Raw genomic sequence first — 19,422 nt, 5'->3', positions numbered from 1 at the left:
ATTCGGCAACGCCAACTTCACGCCATTACCCTCCGCCGATTTTCCCGCCAGAACATTCGACGATCGGTGATACGATAAATAAAACAGGTCCGGTATCGATCGATGATCCCGGAACCTAACGAAGGGGCATTTAAACACTGTTACACCATAATCCTGAGTAAACGAGAAACAACGTAACGATCCTTTGGTTCGTGCGCGATCGGCGGGTTAATTATCACAGCGCGGATGAACCGTCGCAATCGGATGGCGACTTTTCTCGGCGACGCGCGTGACAACGTGCGTGCTATTTGAAATGGCAGAATGGCGTTTGGACGGTGATTTTGACAGTGGACGTAGCAGTAGAGGCGACAGCCCTCGGTCATCCTAATCTCATCGTCCTCATGCCGAGACATGGGACACGGGATCGAAATCGGCAGCAGTTTTGTCAGCGCAAAAAAACAGACCCAGTGCCGTAGCTGGGAACCGCGGTGCCACCCGGCGACACTCGTAACTGCGGCAACGTGCGCAATACGCACGTTTCGATCGATAATACAGGTTGCCGCGGCGCGCGACGACCAATGGCGATCAGGTCCGCACCGAAGACACGCGATGAACACGTGGAAACGCGGAAACCCGGCCGCGATTTAATATTGTTGCCGATATAGCCGATGTTGTCGGCGGGAAACGCGTTACACGACTGCCGAGCACTTTGCCACCCTCATGGTCGCCCCTTCCTCCCCTTCTCGCGTCGGCCACCCCCTGAACGACCCATGCACACCCACCCTCGCACCCCGGTTTTCCACCCCCTCGATTCGTTTCACCCCAGACTCGTTCGTTCAACCCCAACAACGTTCAAGAATATGCAAGGCCGATGCAAGCTATTGACACTAGACAAATTGCTGTCTTTCCGGCATGAAAAGTTCGGCCACTGTTCATCGTACGGTATACATACGAGCCGGTCACGCTGGGCGGTATCGAACCGGTTACTAAAACCGTTCCTTTAACGATCGCGTGCTGGCTTAAAATAACATTACGTAATGCTATATCGATGGATTTCTTGGAAATGTTCCACCGCCGGATAATCTTGTTGATTACTTGTTACGGTTATTTCACGAATTCCCATTGTACTCGGTGCGAACCGGTTTAGACGTTGTTTGACTTTTGTTTTGCGATGTGTTCGCACCCTCGGAAATTCGGGTAAATCGACTAGGAAAGTCGAGTAGAGACGGAATAATAGACGCAGCTGTAAAGGGTAGATCACTGTAATGGGAAAAGGGTCCGTATTAGAAAACTGTCCACATGTCGCGCGCACCTAAAAATCATCGTTGACCCGAAAATTATTTTAAACAGTATAGAGACAACAACGGAGAAGAATATTTTAATTAAAAAAAAAAAATGAAATATTAATTACCTCTTGTGATTAAAATCTGAATGACGCGGCTCCTTTTTTCAACATTTATAAACTTTGATGGATGTTGGTACTCTGTTATTGTAATCTGAGATATAATGTACTACTGTATCGCTAGAAGCTGTAGAGCATTTTCTTTCTACAGTGTAAAGGATTTTCGAAATGTTACAGGCGATTTTCCGTGATTTTATTTTTGGCGCGATTTAAATTTCGACTCAGATGGCGCTGGATGCAGTCGTGTACATTGTCTGTCTTGTCGTTGACAAGTATGACAGATAAAATTATTAGGTTATGATGAAAATTTTCAAACGGAGGAATAGCATAAGTAACATGACTAATTTACATTACTGGAGGCAAGCATTGAGTGCACCGCATGTGTACAGAGTTGCTAACAACACGTTCCGCATTCAAAATCAGTATCTGATTTTTATTTTCCTATTATCATGTATTCCTATGTTTCTGCTCTGTTTTTCATTGTTGAGGGAAAGATCACCATCCGACCAGCTGTACACGCAGTGCCGCTACCACAAGTACAATAAAACGTATCCCCTGTCAGCCCCCATTGAGACAGTAATGGGTATCACATATAGGATAGCCATAGTAAGTGATCTCGATCATGGCTCCAAAATCTTATATGAAAACAACGCATGGCACAGCCTTATGAAAACTGGGAGTCTCTTTTGGAATCCTAGCACCACGTTCATCTCCGTCATTTGGGATAATAAGACAGACATGTTGACGACATCATTGACAATGAAAGGACGAGGCATGGAGTTGTCCGAATTGCTTGTCTTCGATGGGCGGTTACTGGCTTTTGACGACCGTACTGGAGTAATATATGTCATCGAGGGAAAAGAAGCTTATCCATGGTTGATATTAATGGACGGCAATGGAAAGAGTAAAAAAGGTACATTGTTAAATAATGTATTCATTGTTCTCTTCAGTGATGTTGTATTAATGTTACTTACAGGATTTAAAATAGAGTGGGCAACAGTCAAGGATGAGCATGTATATGTCGGCAGCAGTGGAAAGGAATGGACAAGTGATAATGGAATATTCCTAAACAATGATCCCCTGTGGATAAAAATAGTGTCTCCTCGTGGCGAAGTATATTCAACATACTGGGATTTCAATTATAAACGTCTGAGGCAAGCAATCAACATAGAATTTCCAGGCATGTGATTATTACCGCTAAATGGTTCATATAGTTCTCACGAAATTGAGAATTAATTGTTCATATTGTGTAGGTTACATGATTCATGAATCCGGAGTCTGGAGCAACATACATAAAAGTTGGTTCTTCTTACCGAGGAGGTGTTCACAAGACCAGTATGACGGTACTAAAGATGAGAAAATGAGTTGTAATGTTCTGCTACAGACGGATGAGAATTTTACCAATGTTAAGGTTCCAGTTAATTTTTATTTGAATAATTGAAGTAATTAATCTTGCTATATAGAAATGCAGTATAAAAAATGCATCCATGGAAAAATGATTTACAGGTCACCAAGATAAGCAATTTCGTACCAATAAGAGGCTTTTCAAGCTTCAAGTTTCTGCCGGGCTCGAAAGACATGATAATCGTCGCGCTCAAAACGGAAGAATATCTAGGAAAAACTGCCACATACATAACGGCGTTTACAATTGCAGGTGCTATGATAATGCAAGACACTAGGATAGAAGATAAGAAATTCGAAGGTCTAGAATTTATATAATATTCCATTTAGGAATACTACCGTCTGATTCGGAGAAAATGTTAATATTATAGAAATTCGATCCGATTAAAATGTATTTATTGACCAGTGTATTGCTTTCATTGCAAAGATAATTATAATTGACTTTTCTACCGAAATAAATAGTTCAATTTATTTTAATAAGATATATTTCCAATTTGTTTGTGAAAATACTTAAGATCGAATAAGATTCTGTTTAATTAAGTTGGAATAGAGAGGGGAAATGGAAAAATTGCATTGGAACATAAATATAGGCAACACAGTTTCGTAGAACTGCATTTTCTCCAAGTCTATAATCTTTCAACTAAATTTTACAAATGTTAATAGCGTTACCATTTATTAATTTTGCAATAATTCCGGCAGAGTTCGCCCGGTTACGAAACGAAAATGCAACTCGCCGGCGAACGTGCGACTGCCGCTATATATACTGTAAAATCAATAATATATATATATATATACGCACATAATCCATGTGTATACACGTACACCTGGAAACCCAAGGTGGTGGCAGCAGCATTGCGCTCCGCCGAGAGGATTCAGTCAATTCGTGGCACCATAGTGAACAGGCTCCGTTTAATCTGAAAATTAGAACCCTCCTATGAACCTAGCACCCTTTTTCCTCTACACCCTAAGTGAAACCTAATTCGACCCAGTGGTGGCAAGGTGCGGTATTCCCTGACAGTGTCCGAAACGTTCAGAAAACAGAGACACGTGACTCTGGCATCGAGGTTTCCCAATTTAAAAAAAAAACCACTTCGTCGCACCGAAAGTAATATGTTTAATTAAACTATGAATAAATAAAATTCGAGTGTGTCGGATCGATGAATTTCGGAGCGTGCTTACGGTGCTTTTTCGGGAGCGGAATGTATTGTATGATAACGACCGTTACTGATTAATCATCGTCTGCGGTTAATTATTATCCGCCGAAAGTGGTTTCGGTACGGTAACAGGTTCCTGCTCGTTTGCGGACCGTTTTCCCGGATGACGACTGACGCCTTCGCCGGCATTATCTGCCAATTGTGCGGCACAGAAGCATTGTCACTGGATTGCCACTTGTACCCTTGTCCACGGTGATGACACTGCCACCGCAACACGGCTGACAGTGCTTTGACAAGCGCCGACGAGGACTGTAATGGAAAACCGTCTTTGTTAGTCGCTAAATAATCCAGGAATAGAATGATTCCTACAGTTACTTTCTAAGAAAGTGCTACAACGACTTTGTTATTTGTCGCCGCAAAATAATATATTTAAAATTTGCATGACGACGTTATAGTTTGTTATGATTTTTGTTGAGAAATGTTGAAATAACTGTTGCGTTTCATTTATTTAATCCGCATTTTACATATTGTTCACTACAAAATTAAAATATACTACATAGTTTTATTTTATTTAATAATTTGTATGATCTTTGTTTGTACGTTCCCGAAGAGAATTTCACAAAACTATTGCAGTTTTGTCAACTTGATTTGTAATTGACTGTAAAATATCTAAAAAATGTGTAAATTGATGTCGGCCTATACTTGATGCTCGTTGCTAAATTAGAGTACTTTAAACATTTTTAATTTGCTTGATTATTTGTATAATTTTTGTTATATTGTACTTCGAAGGAATTGCACAAAATTATCACGTTTTATGAATTTAATTTGCAAATAACCGTAAATTTACTGGAAAATGTACTAAATTTCGTTCAGTTTCGTTTTTAGTTTAACATTCCGGAAGAGAATTCTATAAAGATATCGAGTTTTAGCAATCCGTTTTGGATCGCAAATGAAAAATATGTTAAATTGACGTCAGCATCAACTTTCTCGAAGCACAAGCATTTACATCGTTGTTGAGAGTGAGCGAGATGTCTGCCACCTGACGCACCCTCACGTGGCAAATACTGCAGTGCACCCCATACGATAACCCATTGAAATTGAACAATAAAAAAGATCGGCATCGGCATGGCGAAGAAATCTGAGGAGGTGCAGGAATGGCGAATAGCCAGAGAAGGAATCTCCCTGTTTCTGAACAACAAAACGGAGGAGGCCAAGGCACTGTTTAGCAAATACCCTAACAGCTTCCATGTTCGAGCCGGCCGCTGCTTCGTTTCATTCATGGTATGTCGGTGAAACGATACTTACGTATTCTTCCCTTGTTTTTTTTACATTTCCGCTGTTTTTAGGCTTCTTTTAAATTCCAGATTTTATCTTTTTTAATTTTTTTATTATTTCTTAGGTTTTAAAGTTTTAAAGTTGTTGTGTTATTTTAGTTATGTATCGATTTTTTAGTTTTGTTGTTTTTCTATGTTTCTTTTGTTTTCTTTAAGTTCATGTTATCTGTTTTTTAGATTTCCGATGTTAATATTTTAACGACGTAACAATTTTTGCAAAATCAAGCATTAGGAAATTATTTTATTATTATATACAATTATTTTATTATTTTAGTTATTTTTTAATCGTTTTTGTTTAAAAGGATTCGTTAAACAATTTTTTTGAGATAATAGAATGTTTGATAAGATTGTTACCAGATATCTGGTCTGTAAAGCACGAAGTTTCTGAATTTAGGTGGCAATATGAAGGTTTCAAGGCTGCGAAAACCGCAGTTAGCAGAGTGGAGGATGTAACTTTTAACACTGCGTCAAGAGTGATTGAATAGCGTATCTTTATGCAACGTTTTCTACCTCGATTAAATTATAAATAAATAACAGTCAATTTATACATCGATCTTAGTAGATTTTTAATAATATCTTCAAATCCTTCTAATATTTTCTATGTTGCCATTTCTAATATTTTGCATTTTATGACATCATTTTATAATTCCGATATTTTATATTTCAAAACTGGACTAAAATAAGTAGATGAAATGGATAAAAGTAATAGTATTTAAAGAATTAGGAAATATTGTTGTATTTTCAACTCACTGAAGTTACCATCATCACAATTACAATTAAGTATCGTAAAACGGATTCAAACCATTTTTATTTGACGTAAAAGTGTATCGTGTAATTATAATATTATTTTCTGTAATTTTTCATAATCAATATTGTAATGAACGCAGAAAATTCGCTGTACAATATATTCAAATTGAATTTCTATCGCTATGCTACATCCGATGCACTTATGTATGCACGTGTGCTTTTATGCAAATGTTCGGCATGTATTTTTGATCAAGGTGGAAGACATTGCATTACATGACTTTGTTCGAGTAAAATGTTAAATGTAGGACCGCCTGGATCGCGTGCAACCGTAGGCGGCTTAACATATTGACTAAGGAGCTATTTAAATGTCTGCCCTGATTTAGACAATATAGGCCATTTCAGTATTGTCGACGTCAGATAAGAAAACATTTCGTCACGGTTTCTATAAATAACCACAATTGGACTCGAATTTTAAATTCATTTAAATCTTGTCATTTTACATTTTCTCAATTCTTCTCAGAATTATTCATCAATATAGTCCTAGCCGTTCTTATCGCTACTTAACAATTTATTTTATTTGTTAATATTTTCATTTACAGTTCTGTACAGTCTTATTTTATTATTAATTAATTCTACTAAAGATTTAGGGAAGTATTATTTTGATTCAATGTGAACTTTGTTAAAGGTGCAAATAGCGCTGTTGTTGAGTTAAACAAAATATGAAATAAACGTTAATGAATATTAAATTACTAATAGTTGTACAAATTTTTGTATACCTTCTTCACTGGATTGTTGATAGGCTATTAAAGCTGCTTTATAGATTGATTGAGATACTTAATAAGGCCGCAGTCGCGGTTGAAAAAATGTCTCGCTGCGATTCGGTGACGTAAAATCAATAATTTTTAGAATGCATTAATGACATTCGAGGATGGTTATCTCGACGCAGCCATACAACTGCTGAAAAGCATGGAAAGGGAGTGCGCGATGGACATAGGATGGCTCAAGTCGATGAGGAGTCAAGTCTTCAGAACAGAAGAAACTGGAGTAATTATATTCATTTATTATAGCTCGTGATACAGGCTGATTTATTTACGAAACTCCCGATTTTTTGATATTTTCTCATTTGAAAGATGAGAAAAAAATATTGCAAAATATTTCGCGTGCAACTTCAACGATATTTATAAAAAAATATTTAGTCTAATCGAATTTATGCAAAAGTTTGTGCGCATAAATATATTAATACGTAAGTAAAATTTGTTTATTACAAATGGCACCATCGCGCTACCAGTTAGCTGATTTATTCTGTACAAAACACCTTGCGATTGTAAAGAAACGATCTTCCGTATATTTATAACAACAGCCTCTGTAACATTAAATTCATCAATGAACTATTTTTATAAATAAATTGTCAAGGGACGAGAATAGCATCCTGCGTCGAAGAACAACGTTGTAAAAGTACCACGTATGCGCTCTTCACTGTCTTGGAGTTTACACAAAGCATTATACTACTAAACATTTGCATTATTTTAAACAATATTACAATACTTCTCGCAATGAACACGAATCTACAAAGCATTATTTTCTACCGCTTTAAATTATTGAAAAATCTAACGAAGAACATCGTGTTTTCGCTTTTCAGAATTATCTGATCAAACTATTAGGTTGGTGCATATGAAATATCGGATTTTTAAGCGAGTATATAAAACTGCATATCCTTTTTCAAAAGCTATTAATTTAATCAAAATGTGCCCCATTTGTTTCAATACACTTTTCCCAACGTGAGTTTACCTTTTGCACTCGGCGCCATCATGGATGTTACCTACCAGCGTTTATAAACAATTATATTATTATATGGTATACAATATATATGTATATATGTATATGTATATATAATATTGTTATAATAATATTCGATTTATATGAATTTGTGGACATCGAGAAATAGTTGCAAATCGCTAATAAACTTTAATGTTTGGTTAAAACGGTTAATTCATAGATGTCTGTCTTCAAGAAATTCTGATTTTTCGGATCAATAAACTATAGTATGGAATTTTTCATACTCTCTCCATTTACATACTATTTAGCCCGTAAAAACTACACATACGCCGTACAAAACAATTGCGAAATTAAATGAAGTAAAATATAAAATTTTATAAAATATAGATCTTTCGCCAACACCGACTTTCACTATTTTAAACATTTAGGACAGTTTTTACGGGCTAAACAGTATATAAATGAAGACAGTCTGAAATATTCCATATCAGAGTTTATTAATTCTAAAGATCAGAATTTGTTTAAGACGGGCATTTCTGTATTGAAATCTCGTTGGAAAAGGTGAAGTAAAGCAAACGGGGCATATTTTTATTAAATCAACAACTTTTGAAAAATGATATACAGTTTTATATATTTACTTAACACGTCCGTCGCCCACAATTAGACACTACAATCCCCACATAATTAAAGCAATTTAATTAAATAAAATAAAACTAAAAAGTTTACATTTATCATAGGGGATGACATTAGAACTCTTTCGCATTCGAAAAATCGTAGTCGAACTCATTTTGCTCGAATATGTTGCAATAAAAATAAATTTTCAAAACTGGTCAGAAATTAGTGTCACCCAGATATGGGTGACGCGGCGACGAACGTGTTAAACATCCGACATTTCATATGCACCAACCTAATATAATAATCTACCTCGCTTAAGACGACCCTATAGAATAATATCCCTAAGAAATCTGATATTTCATTTCTCAAAATATCAAAAAATCAGGAACGCTCTGAAGAATCGCGAAGATCGACTAATGATTAGTTAATAGAATGAATAATTAATAACGATTGTGCCAATTAAAATACGAATTTCGGCGAGGCAAACGGCAGTTTAACGGCAACAAATATTCATGATGAAAACGATTATTGCAGACCGATTACGTGAACAGACTGGAGAGGCAAATAGTCCTAGCAGACTCCAAGTTCTGCAGAGCGATATTAACATTGTTGCAACAAGAATTGACTGGTTACGTTCGCGGTGGTTGGACGTTACGTAAAGCTTGGAAGGTTTATCAATATGCACATTCGCAAATCTGGCAACTATACCAACACACGTTTGGCAGGAAGCCCTCTGGTATGCGCTTGCATTGTTCTACTCTGGAGCACCCTCGATTCCTTTGATAGCGCACTCTTTAGATTGCAGTTTTCTCAGGGAGGAACCATCTACAGAAATCAATTATTCTCTTAGCTTACACGTTCAATTGAAAGCTAGGACATCTCAAGGCCACGGTCTAGTTATGGGAACATTAGTTCGAGCAGTTCGTTTGTAGTGGTTCTTTTGTAATGTTAAATAATATTTAATGAATAATGCTGATGAAATAGCACTTTATTTAAATATTTCTTTTTCGAAAAACTATTCAATTATTTTTACGGAGATATACTTGATGCTAATGTTAATTTTACAGTCCAATGACAATAGTTTACATGACAATTTACTATTTGTTTGTGTGTTGTATAATTTATAGTGCAATATAATGTAATATAAAACGTAATCAAGTATAACATAAAATACAGTCAAGTATAATATAATATTATTAACACGATCCAGACTATATATTTAGACTGTAAAAAGTGTTTATAAAGAAGAGTGAATATAGTAAAAATATCTTTACATTACCTGCAATTTATTAAAGAACATTTATCTAAATCCAATTATTACTTCACTCTGACAATCCGTACAGAGAATATTTATTTTGTATATGAATTAATGGAGGATTTATGAGAAAGTTATTCACCTTGTGTATAGTTGCACAAACATTTAGCTTGTTGCAAGCTTTAAATCTTCGAGAAGTGTCTTTTCTGAAGACATCCTATTATAGTTTTCAATACAATTTTCCAGCAGGTGTTCACACAAGATGCAGCACACCGTCGTCCATTGACTCCACGTACTCTTTGCACAGTCCTCGCAGTCAAGGATCGTCAGAATTGTCCATATCGTCCTGCAACGACTCCGCGAACAATATGACACCGGTATCATCGCCGTCGAGTCTGCGAAGTTCTTTGTCGATGCTTTTCTCGCTCACCGGCATTAACTATGAACAACAGACACCGTAATTATTATTTATAATATTATCGTAATTATCTCATCGTAATCACCTCATCGCAATTGTCTCATCGTAATTATCTTTAATGAAATAATTACCAAAATTGTATTATTTCACTGTTTCATACTTTGTCTACGATATTGGTTAATTGTCTAAACATTTGCAGCTGCATAATATCAGATATTGTGTATAACAATGATTAATGCTAACGGAGGTGACATTGTCATCAGGTTCGTGGCGCCATCGGAGGTATCCCGATTGATGTCTGCGGTGAACTTCGGTTACGGTATCTACCAACTATGCGTCAGTTTACTGCCGCCATCTTTAGTAAAAGTGAGCCATCTTCTTGGCTTCGAGGGTGATAGAGAAGCGAGCCTCGCCGCCTTGAAGAACGCTCGTCTCAGCGAGGACATGCGAGCTCCTTTGGCGACGTAAGACCTTCTATTATTTCCAGCAAAGTATAAGGCATGTCATGGTCTAGTCAGCTTGAAGGATTGTCAATCATCTTCGATTTATCGAACGATGTCTATGCCTTACAATAATTCATAAATAATAATATTACGCGTGCATTGCATTCATTATTATGAATGAATAATTGTCAGTATTATAGATGATTATATTACGTATTTATATGTATAGTATACATATATAATATAATTATTATATTGTAGAAATTCTATCATTCTATAACAATTATAAATAGTTGTATCACAATTTTTACATTAAATATGTATATAAATAATGTTCATAAATATTGTGGACGTCGTTGAATCATGATTAAAATAATAAACTGTGTCCTTCTATAATATTTATAAATAGTTGCATCGCAATTGTTGCAACTAATTACTTCAATCAAGTTTTAGACTTGTACAATATAATAAACATCATATATTCATAAATAATAATATTGATACCTGTGAAAAATCAAGGATATAATACTGTAAAATAAATTTTGCAATTCTTCATCGTATAAACGCTATAAAATTTCGTTCATTATAGATTGTCTTTGCTCTGGTACCATACGATCGTCCGTCCATTCTTTGGTCTCGATGGGAATAATCTCCGAGCAGGTGTCAGCGCTGCGAAACAATTAATCGCCGAGTGCCATCCAGAATTTAGCGACTCCGCACTTTTCCTCTTCTTTGCGGGTCGAATCGAAAGACTCGAGGTAAGGGAAATTTCTTGAAGATGCTCTTAACGGAGATGCTTCGAACTTGGATTACGAAACAATATTTGTCTATTTAATTTATTTTTATTTTTAATTATTCCTTTTTTTCGGTTTATTTTAAAATTTTGATTATTTAGTCGAACGTTGCCGGTGCACTCGAGGCATACAAGAAGGCGGTCGAAGTTTCGAATCAAAGGGAAGTTAAGCTACTATGTCTGCACGAAATGGCCTGGTGCTACCTTATCCGCTTCAACTATGAAAAAGCCTATCCGTCGCTGTCGCAATTATGCTACGAGTCCAGGTGGTCGAAGAGCTTCTACGCTTACTTGGGAGCAGGTATAACAATGTTTATCGATAACTGTAAAATCGCCGGTACCTCCGCAAACAATCGGTTGTCTTATAATTGTTAAACAGACGAGTTGCAACGTTATGAGTCCGTAGGGGTAGTTGCAGGGAAAATTCGAAAAAAACAGTTTTCCGGAGACTGAAAATTTCGAAAAAATTTTGACTCACTTCAGACATGGCGGTTTATATTGGTAAATTTTCTTTGATTTATTAGTTTCAAATTGTAAGCGTGAAAAATAAAAATAATTAAGGGAACACATGTACAGTCAATTAAAAACTCCGGTTGATTATTTGTACAATACATTTATTTGTAATTGCAGTTTGCTGTGGTGCGATTGGTAATTTAGATAACTTGGCGTTGAATTATCAGAAAATTCGTTACTTCGCCAAGCAGAGGAATCGCGAGACGCAGTTAGGGTTATTCATCCAGCGCCGTGCGACTAAGCTCGAGGATCAAGAAACCGGGCAACCCTACACGGTGCTGTATTACAGATTACTTGTGTACGAACTGCTATACTTGTGGAACGCTATGCCGTCCTGTACTTCGGATTCGCTGCGTAGAGTGCTTCTGGGTAATCAATCATTTTAATTCTTTTCAATAATTACTTAGAAAATTTGTATAATGATCACTATAAAAATAATATTAACGAAGCTAATAATGTTAAACAACAGAGTTCTGTTTGTTCTAAAATAAAAATTGTAACGTCGAAAAAGTCTTATAAAAATGTAAAACATTAAAATCTAATATAAAGTTTAATAAATCGTCAAAATGTAATATAATTGTAAAATTGATAGAGTCTTGTTGAAAATGTGAAATTGTAAAAGCCATGCAAAATTGTAAAACTGTATAGGTCTCGTAAAAATGAAAAGTTGTACGGGTCTTGTAAAAATGTAAGGTTGCAAGAGTCTTGTAAAAATGTAAAGTTGTAAGAGTTTGTGAAAATGTAAAGTTATTAGAGTTTTGTGAATATGTAAAGTCGTAAAAATCTTGTAAAAATGTAAACTCGTAAGAATCTTGTAAAAATGTACAGTTGCAAGAGTCTTGTAAAAATACTGTTCGAATTGTAATGATTTCGTTTCAGAATGTCAAGGCAACCGATCTGAGGAGCCAATGGTTGGGTTAGCTGACTTAATCGAGGGTGCAGCTCATTCCTATCTCGGTGACAAGGAAGCATCTATCGAAAGCTACCGCAATTGCCTGAGACGACGCAGTCCGTCCAATGACATGTTCGATCAACATATTAGCGCCTTTGCGCTGTATGAGCTTGGTAGCGCGCTTTGCGTCACTAATGTAAGCGTTCAGAGCTCGACTTAATTTACAATTGAGCCTGCTATGGAAAAAGAAATTATTTGACACTTCATCTTCGACTGTGTAACTTTTTTTTATTAACAATGTCAAATAATCAGTAACGCTCAATAATAATTGACGATATAAAAACGACAATAATTATGTTCTAAGAAAATTTGCTAAAATGTATTTTCACTATGGAATTCAAATCATGTTCCTCCGGGATCGCAAAATTGAATAACATGAATAATAAGGTAGTTTAAAATAGAGTATTAAAGTACATAAAATAATCTGGCTAAATTAATTACATACATTGTATATGCTAATTTTTTAGTGTTCGTTAATTTACTGAACAACTATTTTAACACTGACTAATTACCTTTTTTCTGCATTATTTTAGAACGTCGAGGAGGGAAGAACAGTGTTATTAAAAGCCCTCAACGAGTACACAGACTATGATTTTGAAAGTCGGCTCGCCGTACGAATACGTAGCACCCTAAGAAGATTCAGCGACGACGAATGAAAGTTCATAGACCACGTCACCTCCTGTACATAGTGCTACTAATAACCTCACGCTAATGAACGTATAGGGTGGTCCTTTCTTGTAATTGCTAATCTTTGCTTTTCTATCGATGATTTAAAATGGAAGAAACTAATATTATTCTCTATGATGAAAAATGAAGAAGTTTAGTCTTTTAAATATAAAGAATTTAGTACAGCCTGAGAAGGATAAACTTAAATAAATGATTCTCTTAAATGGTGCTCTTAATGACTGTGTTACAGCTGACAGAAAGCCGATGATTTCCATTTCAGTAATATTGAACTGTGTCGCTGCGGGCAATCTATTAATCTGTAAATAAAATTGTTGTCTTAAACAACTAATTCAAAGTCCATAATAAAGTTAACCAGTCAATAAATATTTTTATTTCCTGCTGAGTTGATAAAAATTTTAAAAGCAAGTTGACAATATCTTCGAATATTGTTTGTAACATTGCACACGGTTTCCACATCTAGAAAAGCAAAATTTGTTTCATTCGATCGTCGTCGTTTAAAATAAAAGAATATATTTTGTATGCCAGTTGTTGTGATAAACTATAAATGGACAATCTACAAAATTGGTCTATCAGGGTAGTTTATGTAAATGACACTTTTCTGGTCGTGAGCTGAAGGATCACCCTGTAAACGATTAAAGCAGAATATAGATCAGTACGCTTTCCAAAACTTCGCAGCAGCCGTGGCTAGATCCATCAGATCTTTATGTATGAATTTTTCTTTATATTTTTGATGATATATACTTCTTTAAGATCGATGTCGATCTTTACATCGCATGTAATGTAAATAGCTAGTGATTATAATGTTAATTGGAACGGAACATTTCTAACTTAGTTAAACACATTTATCATTGATTTTTGCAGAATTTTGCAAAATATTATAAAACATTCTAAAATATTTTGCAAAACAATTACCTTAAACATATAATTTGTTGAGTTTATACAGATGATTCATTAAATGTTCTACAGAGTTTAGAAGCACTAATGGTTTGTTACTCATCCAAATATTGTTAAAGGTCATATTAAGTAGCATTATTTTCTGTAAATAAATTTTTAAATAATTCTATGTTATATCGGCGAATGGTTCCATGAAGCCGAAAGAAAAATTACGTGTTTATGTTTCGAAAGCATTAATTAATTGTTAATACTACAGGGAGATTCAGTAGAAGCGAGACACTTCGGTATAATGCACAAAATATTTTGTACCACCGTTAATTAACTCGAGGACAGTCGTTTGTTAGTTGGAGAAACGTGTCTAGTGACAATTTCTCCACGCATCCTTGAGACGATATCGAGCTTGGAAAAAATCCGGAAGTTACGGAAAAATAGGTCAGTCACCTGAAGCAGGTGGCTTCCGTTTCTGGTGGACCACCCTGTATAGTTAGTTGATCACTGTGCGTCTGTATTTGCTCATGTATCTAGACAGAAAATATACTTCAATACGTTAATAATAATCGAACCTGGTACTTATTCGCAAAACAGGAAAATTAAACAAAATAATTTAGTGTCTTGACAGAAAATATCAAGTAGATCACTTAAACATTTCTTAAAATGTATTATTGTACTTCGTAGCTTGAAAATTAATTTTTTAAACAGAACTAAATCATGGAAGACGTTCATTCATTTTAAATTGTTTTTCAGGATCACGTCTGACAAAAACGTATAAAAAATACCTGACTAAATGATGCGATAGAGATATTCATTTTACAATAAACTTTTTTTGTAAAGTATTATTTCTTTATCTATGATTTTATTTTCTGGTCTTTTTTTTAGCCGAGGTTATAATAGCTGTCCATCTTTACTATAGGGCGAGACGTGTTTAGCGGACAACTATTATGGTAATCAATTATCTTATAAAAAGAACAGACAGAAATTATTAATTTTCTCAACTATGGTCAATCGCTATAACATTTGTAAAGTGAGTCACAGATGACCAAGACTACGCTCGATGATATTTAATGAAAAATCGAGATCCATCGAGCCGGAAGTTAGCCTTTTATTGGACAACCTAACAAAACTGCAATTCGACAAAGCCGAGAGGAAGAACGTTGAGTGTCTGATCTACGGTCCTACAAATGATCAAATAATCTGATTATGAGGGCGATCCGATGAGCGGTCGAAGCACGGATTGTTGCGCCAATAATGGAGGAACCTGTCCAGCTGTTTTTTTAAATTCCTCGCACCCGCCCGCTTGGTACTATAAATTCATCAAACCTGTTGTATTTTGCGTGATTACGTCGTTATTAGGTACGTCCCCATTAACAATTAAACATTGCTCTAATTACTCTACCCTCCAGAGCTCAATGTTCTATTCTAATTACCTAATTTGTACAACTACCTAGACCATTTTCAAAAATAAATACATTCGTTTAACCTGACAATCCTTCTCTCACCAGTGTTCTTAATAAAATATGGAACACTGTAATTATAAAGCTATTGTCGCATTGAAACTGTTCTTCAAGATTTATTTTACTTCGGATATCGAAATATTTTTTAACCAAAATCGGATTACTGAAATACTGTTGTTTCAATAAGACAGCTTTCCAAAAATTTATTTAATTTCTTCCTATACGTTTACCGATCAATTCGAGCTTGTTATTAAACAGAAATTCAAGACGAGTATACACTCGTCATCAGATAAAAATTCAAGATGAGCATACTTGTCATTAAATAGAAATTAAGGACGAGTATATTCATTGTGAAACAGTAACTCAAGACGAGTATACTCGTCATCGAACAGAAACTCGGGACGACTATATTCGTCATTAGATAAAAATTTAAGCAGAGTATACTCGTCGTTGAGCAAACAATTAGCACTTGTTCTAGTCGAGTGCATAAAGTTACCATACATTCTGTACGAATATACACGACGACATCCATAGAGTTCAAAGAATAATTAACAACGTTACCTAATAAATTCAATTAGTTCTGGAATGAGATGCTTTCATCGCACAAATTTTCAGCAATGTCCGTGTCCCACGTCTGCGACAAATACTCCGCCAGCAGTACCTTCAAAGTAATCAGATCGGATTTAGTGACCCTGAGAACTCATTTGAACACGTTATCGGTAATTAATAAGCCACTGATTAAACGCGACCTCAAACATTACAAATTGTATCTTCAAGCGATCTTTGACCAGATGGAAGTGCAAAACGTGATGGAGACGCGCGACGACTTGAGGAACAAGTTGAACGAAGTGGGACATGTGATTCCGAAAATGGCCGAGGCCATTAAATACCTGAGGAACGAAGTGTCCGAAGGTATAACGCCATAATTTGTTGGAATCATTGACGCGACTGTTTATTAAATATAAATGGTATTGTATCGGGTTACCTGCAAACGACACTTATGGCAATTCTGGGGCAAATTTAATTATTACACCTTAAATTACTACAACTTAAATATATTTCCAATTGAATTATTGAACAAAACTCCGATTCCATTGGAAACATTGCAAATATCGCTATTACAATCTTACCTATTGCAAATTTAATTCTTCAAAATGTAATATACCGCTTATCTTATTGCTCCAAATTGAATATATTACAGTTTGCAAGTTCCATACGTTTACTTATGTTTCTAGTTGAATTACCGCGAATTTTATTACTTAAATTTATTTATTGCAAATCTAATTGCTGCTTAAAACCAGGAATGAAGGCCATGTCCCCCAATATGGTAAAAGACTTGGTGAGGTCCGAATTGCAGACGTACGACGCTGACAAAACCGGAAGAACAGACTACGCTCTTCAAAGTTCAGGTTTCGTAGCCATAATTATTCAAGATAATTATTTGCCATTATTATTTATCAATATCGATCGGGATCTTTCGCATTTCACAGAGCATTATATTCCAAAAGATTCAGCAATTTTTAATATAGTAAATGTTGGAGGTATTTTGTTCCAAGCGTGGTATCTTCGATCCAATATTGTTTATTGCTTCTATCGTTTATGTATATTGTTATATATGTCACTTTGGCTTCGTCATATTTCTTTATTTCGTGCTGTTGCATTTTAAAGTGAATTCATCGCTAATCTACAGATTCTATAAGTATATGATAAAATTAAATTTCGCACAGTGTGTCCTATTGTTGTCACTATCATTTGGCTGTGAAAATGTCAACAAAATTTCAGGATATTGGCACAGCGTATTGTCAAATAACTGAATTTGTTTTGTAATATGCAGGAGGCGCCATTCTCTCGATAAGAAACACAGAAACCTACTCGGCCGGTGCTCCAGTGCTGAAACTCTTTGGGATCCCGCTTTGTCAACAACAAAACACACCTCAAACTATCATTCAGGTTGTAATTCTTTATTTAACAATTCAACGTGCTACCGCAAGAATTTGGACAAGAATTTTCGACAAAATAAATCATAGACTCGTAGCTTTAACACATTCGAGACAGTTGGAAGACCGTCTCTGAAAACATTAAAAATTTTTGTTAACAATTCGATTTATCACAGATTTGATGATTGAAGCTTCCCCTTTGCAATGACGTCTCAAAACTTGATCCACGAGTTTTTCTTATCATGCTGTACAGGTTTAAACGAGAACTAATACCGTCAACTGTCCATAACAGCAGGAAACCTAGTTATACGACCCAGTACCTAATTTCTGTTCATAAAACAACTAAAGAGAAAACGTAGAGTAAATTGTTTAATGTCATTGCAAAGTAGAAACAACAATCTTTAAATCTACGACCGAGTGACTTGCAGAACAAAATTTCTAAAGTTCCTACAGACGGTTCAATTTGGAGTATTCTTGAGAAGAAGTATCTCCGCTGTTTTCTCTGCGTAAGGGTGCAAAAACGATTGCCATTGTTTCGCAATAATATTTTAGATAGAAATAAACAATAGTTTACAAAAGTAGAGACTTTAAGCTTTAAAATGAGTCCAGATTTATTGTCGCATGATAACTTTTCATGTAGTTGTAACAGTTTCGATATAAAAGATTTTAGAAATTCTTAAGAAATTCTCTGTTGGTGAAGCGATTAATTAATTGTTTTAAAGACTGGCGTTCTTCCGGGCGAGTGCTGGGCGTTTAAGGGCAGCACCGGCAGCGCTGTGATACAGTTGCTCGGCCCTGTCATTGTTTCCGGAGTCAGTCTGGAGCATATTCCGGAATCCATATCGCCCACAGGAGAAACGAGCACCGCGCCGAAGAAGTTTTCCCTTTGGGTAAATCTGTATAGTTTGTTATAAATCGTCTATTTCATATTTCATATTATTTCTTATAGATCACCTATTATATATTCGTGCAAAAATATATAATTTTAACCAAAGAAGTGAGACTCATTTGCGCTAATAATCGAATTACGCTGTTCCCATTTTAGGGACTGGACTGTGTGGACGATACACACCCTTTCCTCTTCGGTGAATTCATGTACGATAATAGTGGTCCACCTATACAATATTTTGAGACTCAGGTAAATTTTCCAAATTCGTTGTTTTGCAAACTCAAAAATCCCGCATCGCAATCTACGCCGCGAACACGCTTAGAAAATTCCAAATCGAAATATCCGACTTTTCGAACTCACCGTTTCCAAACACATCAATGAAACAAATCGCAATGAAATAACAAAATAAGCACATAACTATATAATTACAAATAGATAAGCGGAAGATTATCCAAATTAAAGTGTCTAATCTTTCAAAATTCACTGTTTTTACTATTTTTATTTATTTTTCCGTTATAGTTAGACCCTCGTTAGAGTCTCGTTGGAAAAATCGAGGACTAATTTTTTCGTATAAACTGTAAATCTGAAGTCATGAAATTGTTAGACAAATTGTCAGCGATCCTTGAGAAACGCGCCTTTTTAATGTGTTTCGCAGAAGAAGGAGAAAAAGCCGTACGAAATAGTCGAATTAAAGGTTCACACGAACAGTGGCAACAACGAATACACCTGCATCTATCGGATACGGATACACGGTGCCCTAAGTCGGAAGAATAGATAATTCCAAC

At 35.6% G+C, this 19,422-nt stretch overlaps 2 protein-coding genes across 2 annotated transcripts; both read left to right on the top strand.

Annotated features, from left to right (window-relative positions):
- The first annotated feature begins 1,617 nt into the window (after positions 1–1,617).
- Positions 1,618–3,231, top strand: LOC144472627 (apyrase). Its single transcript, XM_078185876.1, has 4 exons — positions 1,618–2,294; positions 2,358–2,561; positions 2,635–2,792; positions 2,888–3,231. Exons 1-4 carry the CDS (start codon positions 1,679–1,681, stop codon positions 3,098–3,100), a joined length of 1,191 nt encoding a protein of 396 aa, XP_078042002.1. The 5' UTR covers positions 1,618–1,678; the 3' UTR covers positions 3,101–3,231.
- A 306-nt stretch (positions 3,232–3,537) lies between these two features.
- LOC144473744 (tetratricopeptide repeat protein 39C) lies at positions 3,538–19,415 on the top strand. Its single transcript, XM_078187906.1, has 16 exons — positions 3,538–5,217; positions 6,924–7,061; positions 8,940–9,141; positions 9,910–10,117; positions 10,342–10,542; positions 11,111–11,279; positions 11,417–11,615; positions 11,945–12,206; positions 15,550–15,710; positions 16,427–16,530; positions 16,603–16,723; positions 17,113–17,220; positions 17,646–17,761; positions 18,471–18,638; positions 18,794–18,886; positions 19,293–19,415. Exons 1-16 carry the CDS (start codon positions 5,062–5,064, stop codon positions 19,413–19,415), a joined length of 2,529 nt encoding a protein of 842 aa, XP_078044032.1. The 5' UTR covers positions 3,538–5,061.
- The last annotated feature ends 7 nt before the right edge of the window (positions 19,416–19,422 follow it).

Source organism: Augochlora pura, chromosome 7 (assembly GCF_028453695.1).
Source record: "Augochlora pura isolate Apur16 chromosome 7, APUR_v2.2.1, whole genome shotgun sequence".
Taxonomy (NCBI): Eukaryota; Metazoa; Arthropoda; class Insecta; order Hymenoptera; family Halictidae; genus Augochlora; species Augochlora pura.
This window is presented reverse-complemented; position numbering and strand designations above follow the sequence as displayed.

What these genes read in the sequence shown, in the direction of transcription:
- LOC144472627 (XM_078185876.1), top strand. Translation starts at nt 1,679, where the DNA reads ATGATGAAAATTTTCAAACGGAGGAATAGCATAAGTAACATGACTAAT. An exon ending in CAATGGAAAGAGTAAAAAAG is followed by an intron (nt 2,295 to 2,357) that starts GTACATTGTTAA and finishes TGTTACTTACAG; the next exon opens with GATTTAAAATAGAGTGGGCA. An exon ending in AATCAACATAGAATTTCCAG is followed by an intron (nt 2,562 to 2,634) that starts GCATGTGATTAT and finishes CATATTGTGTAG; the next exon opens with GTTACATGATTCATGAATCC.
- LOC144473744 (XM_078187906.1), top strand. Translation starts at nt 5,062, where the DNA reads ATGGCGAAGAAATCTGAGGAGGTGCAGGAATGGCGAATAGCCAGAGAA. An exon ending in AACTATGAACAACAGACACC is followed by an intron (nt 10,118 to 10,341) that starts GTAATTATTATT and finishes CATTGTCATCAG; the next exon opens with GTTCGTGGCGCCATCGGAGG. An exon ending in CTACGCTTACTTGGGAGCAG is followed by an intron (nt 11,616 to 11,944) that starts GTATAACAATGT and finishes TTGTAATTGCAG; the next exon opens with TTTGCTGTGGTGCGATTGGT.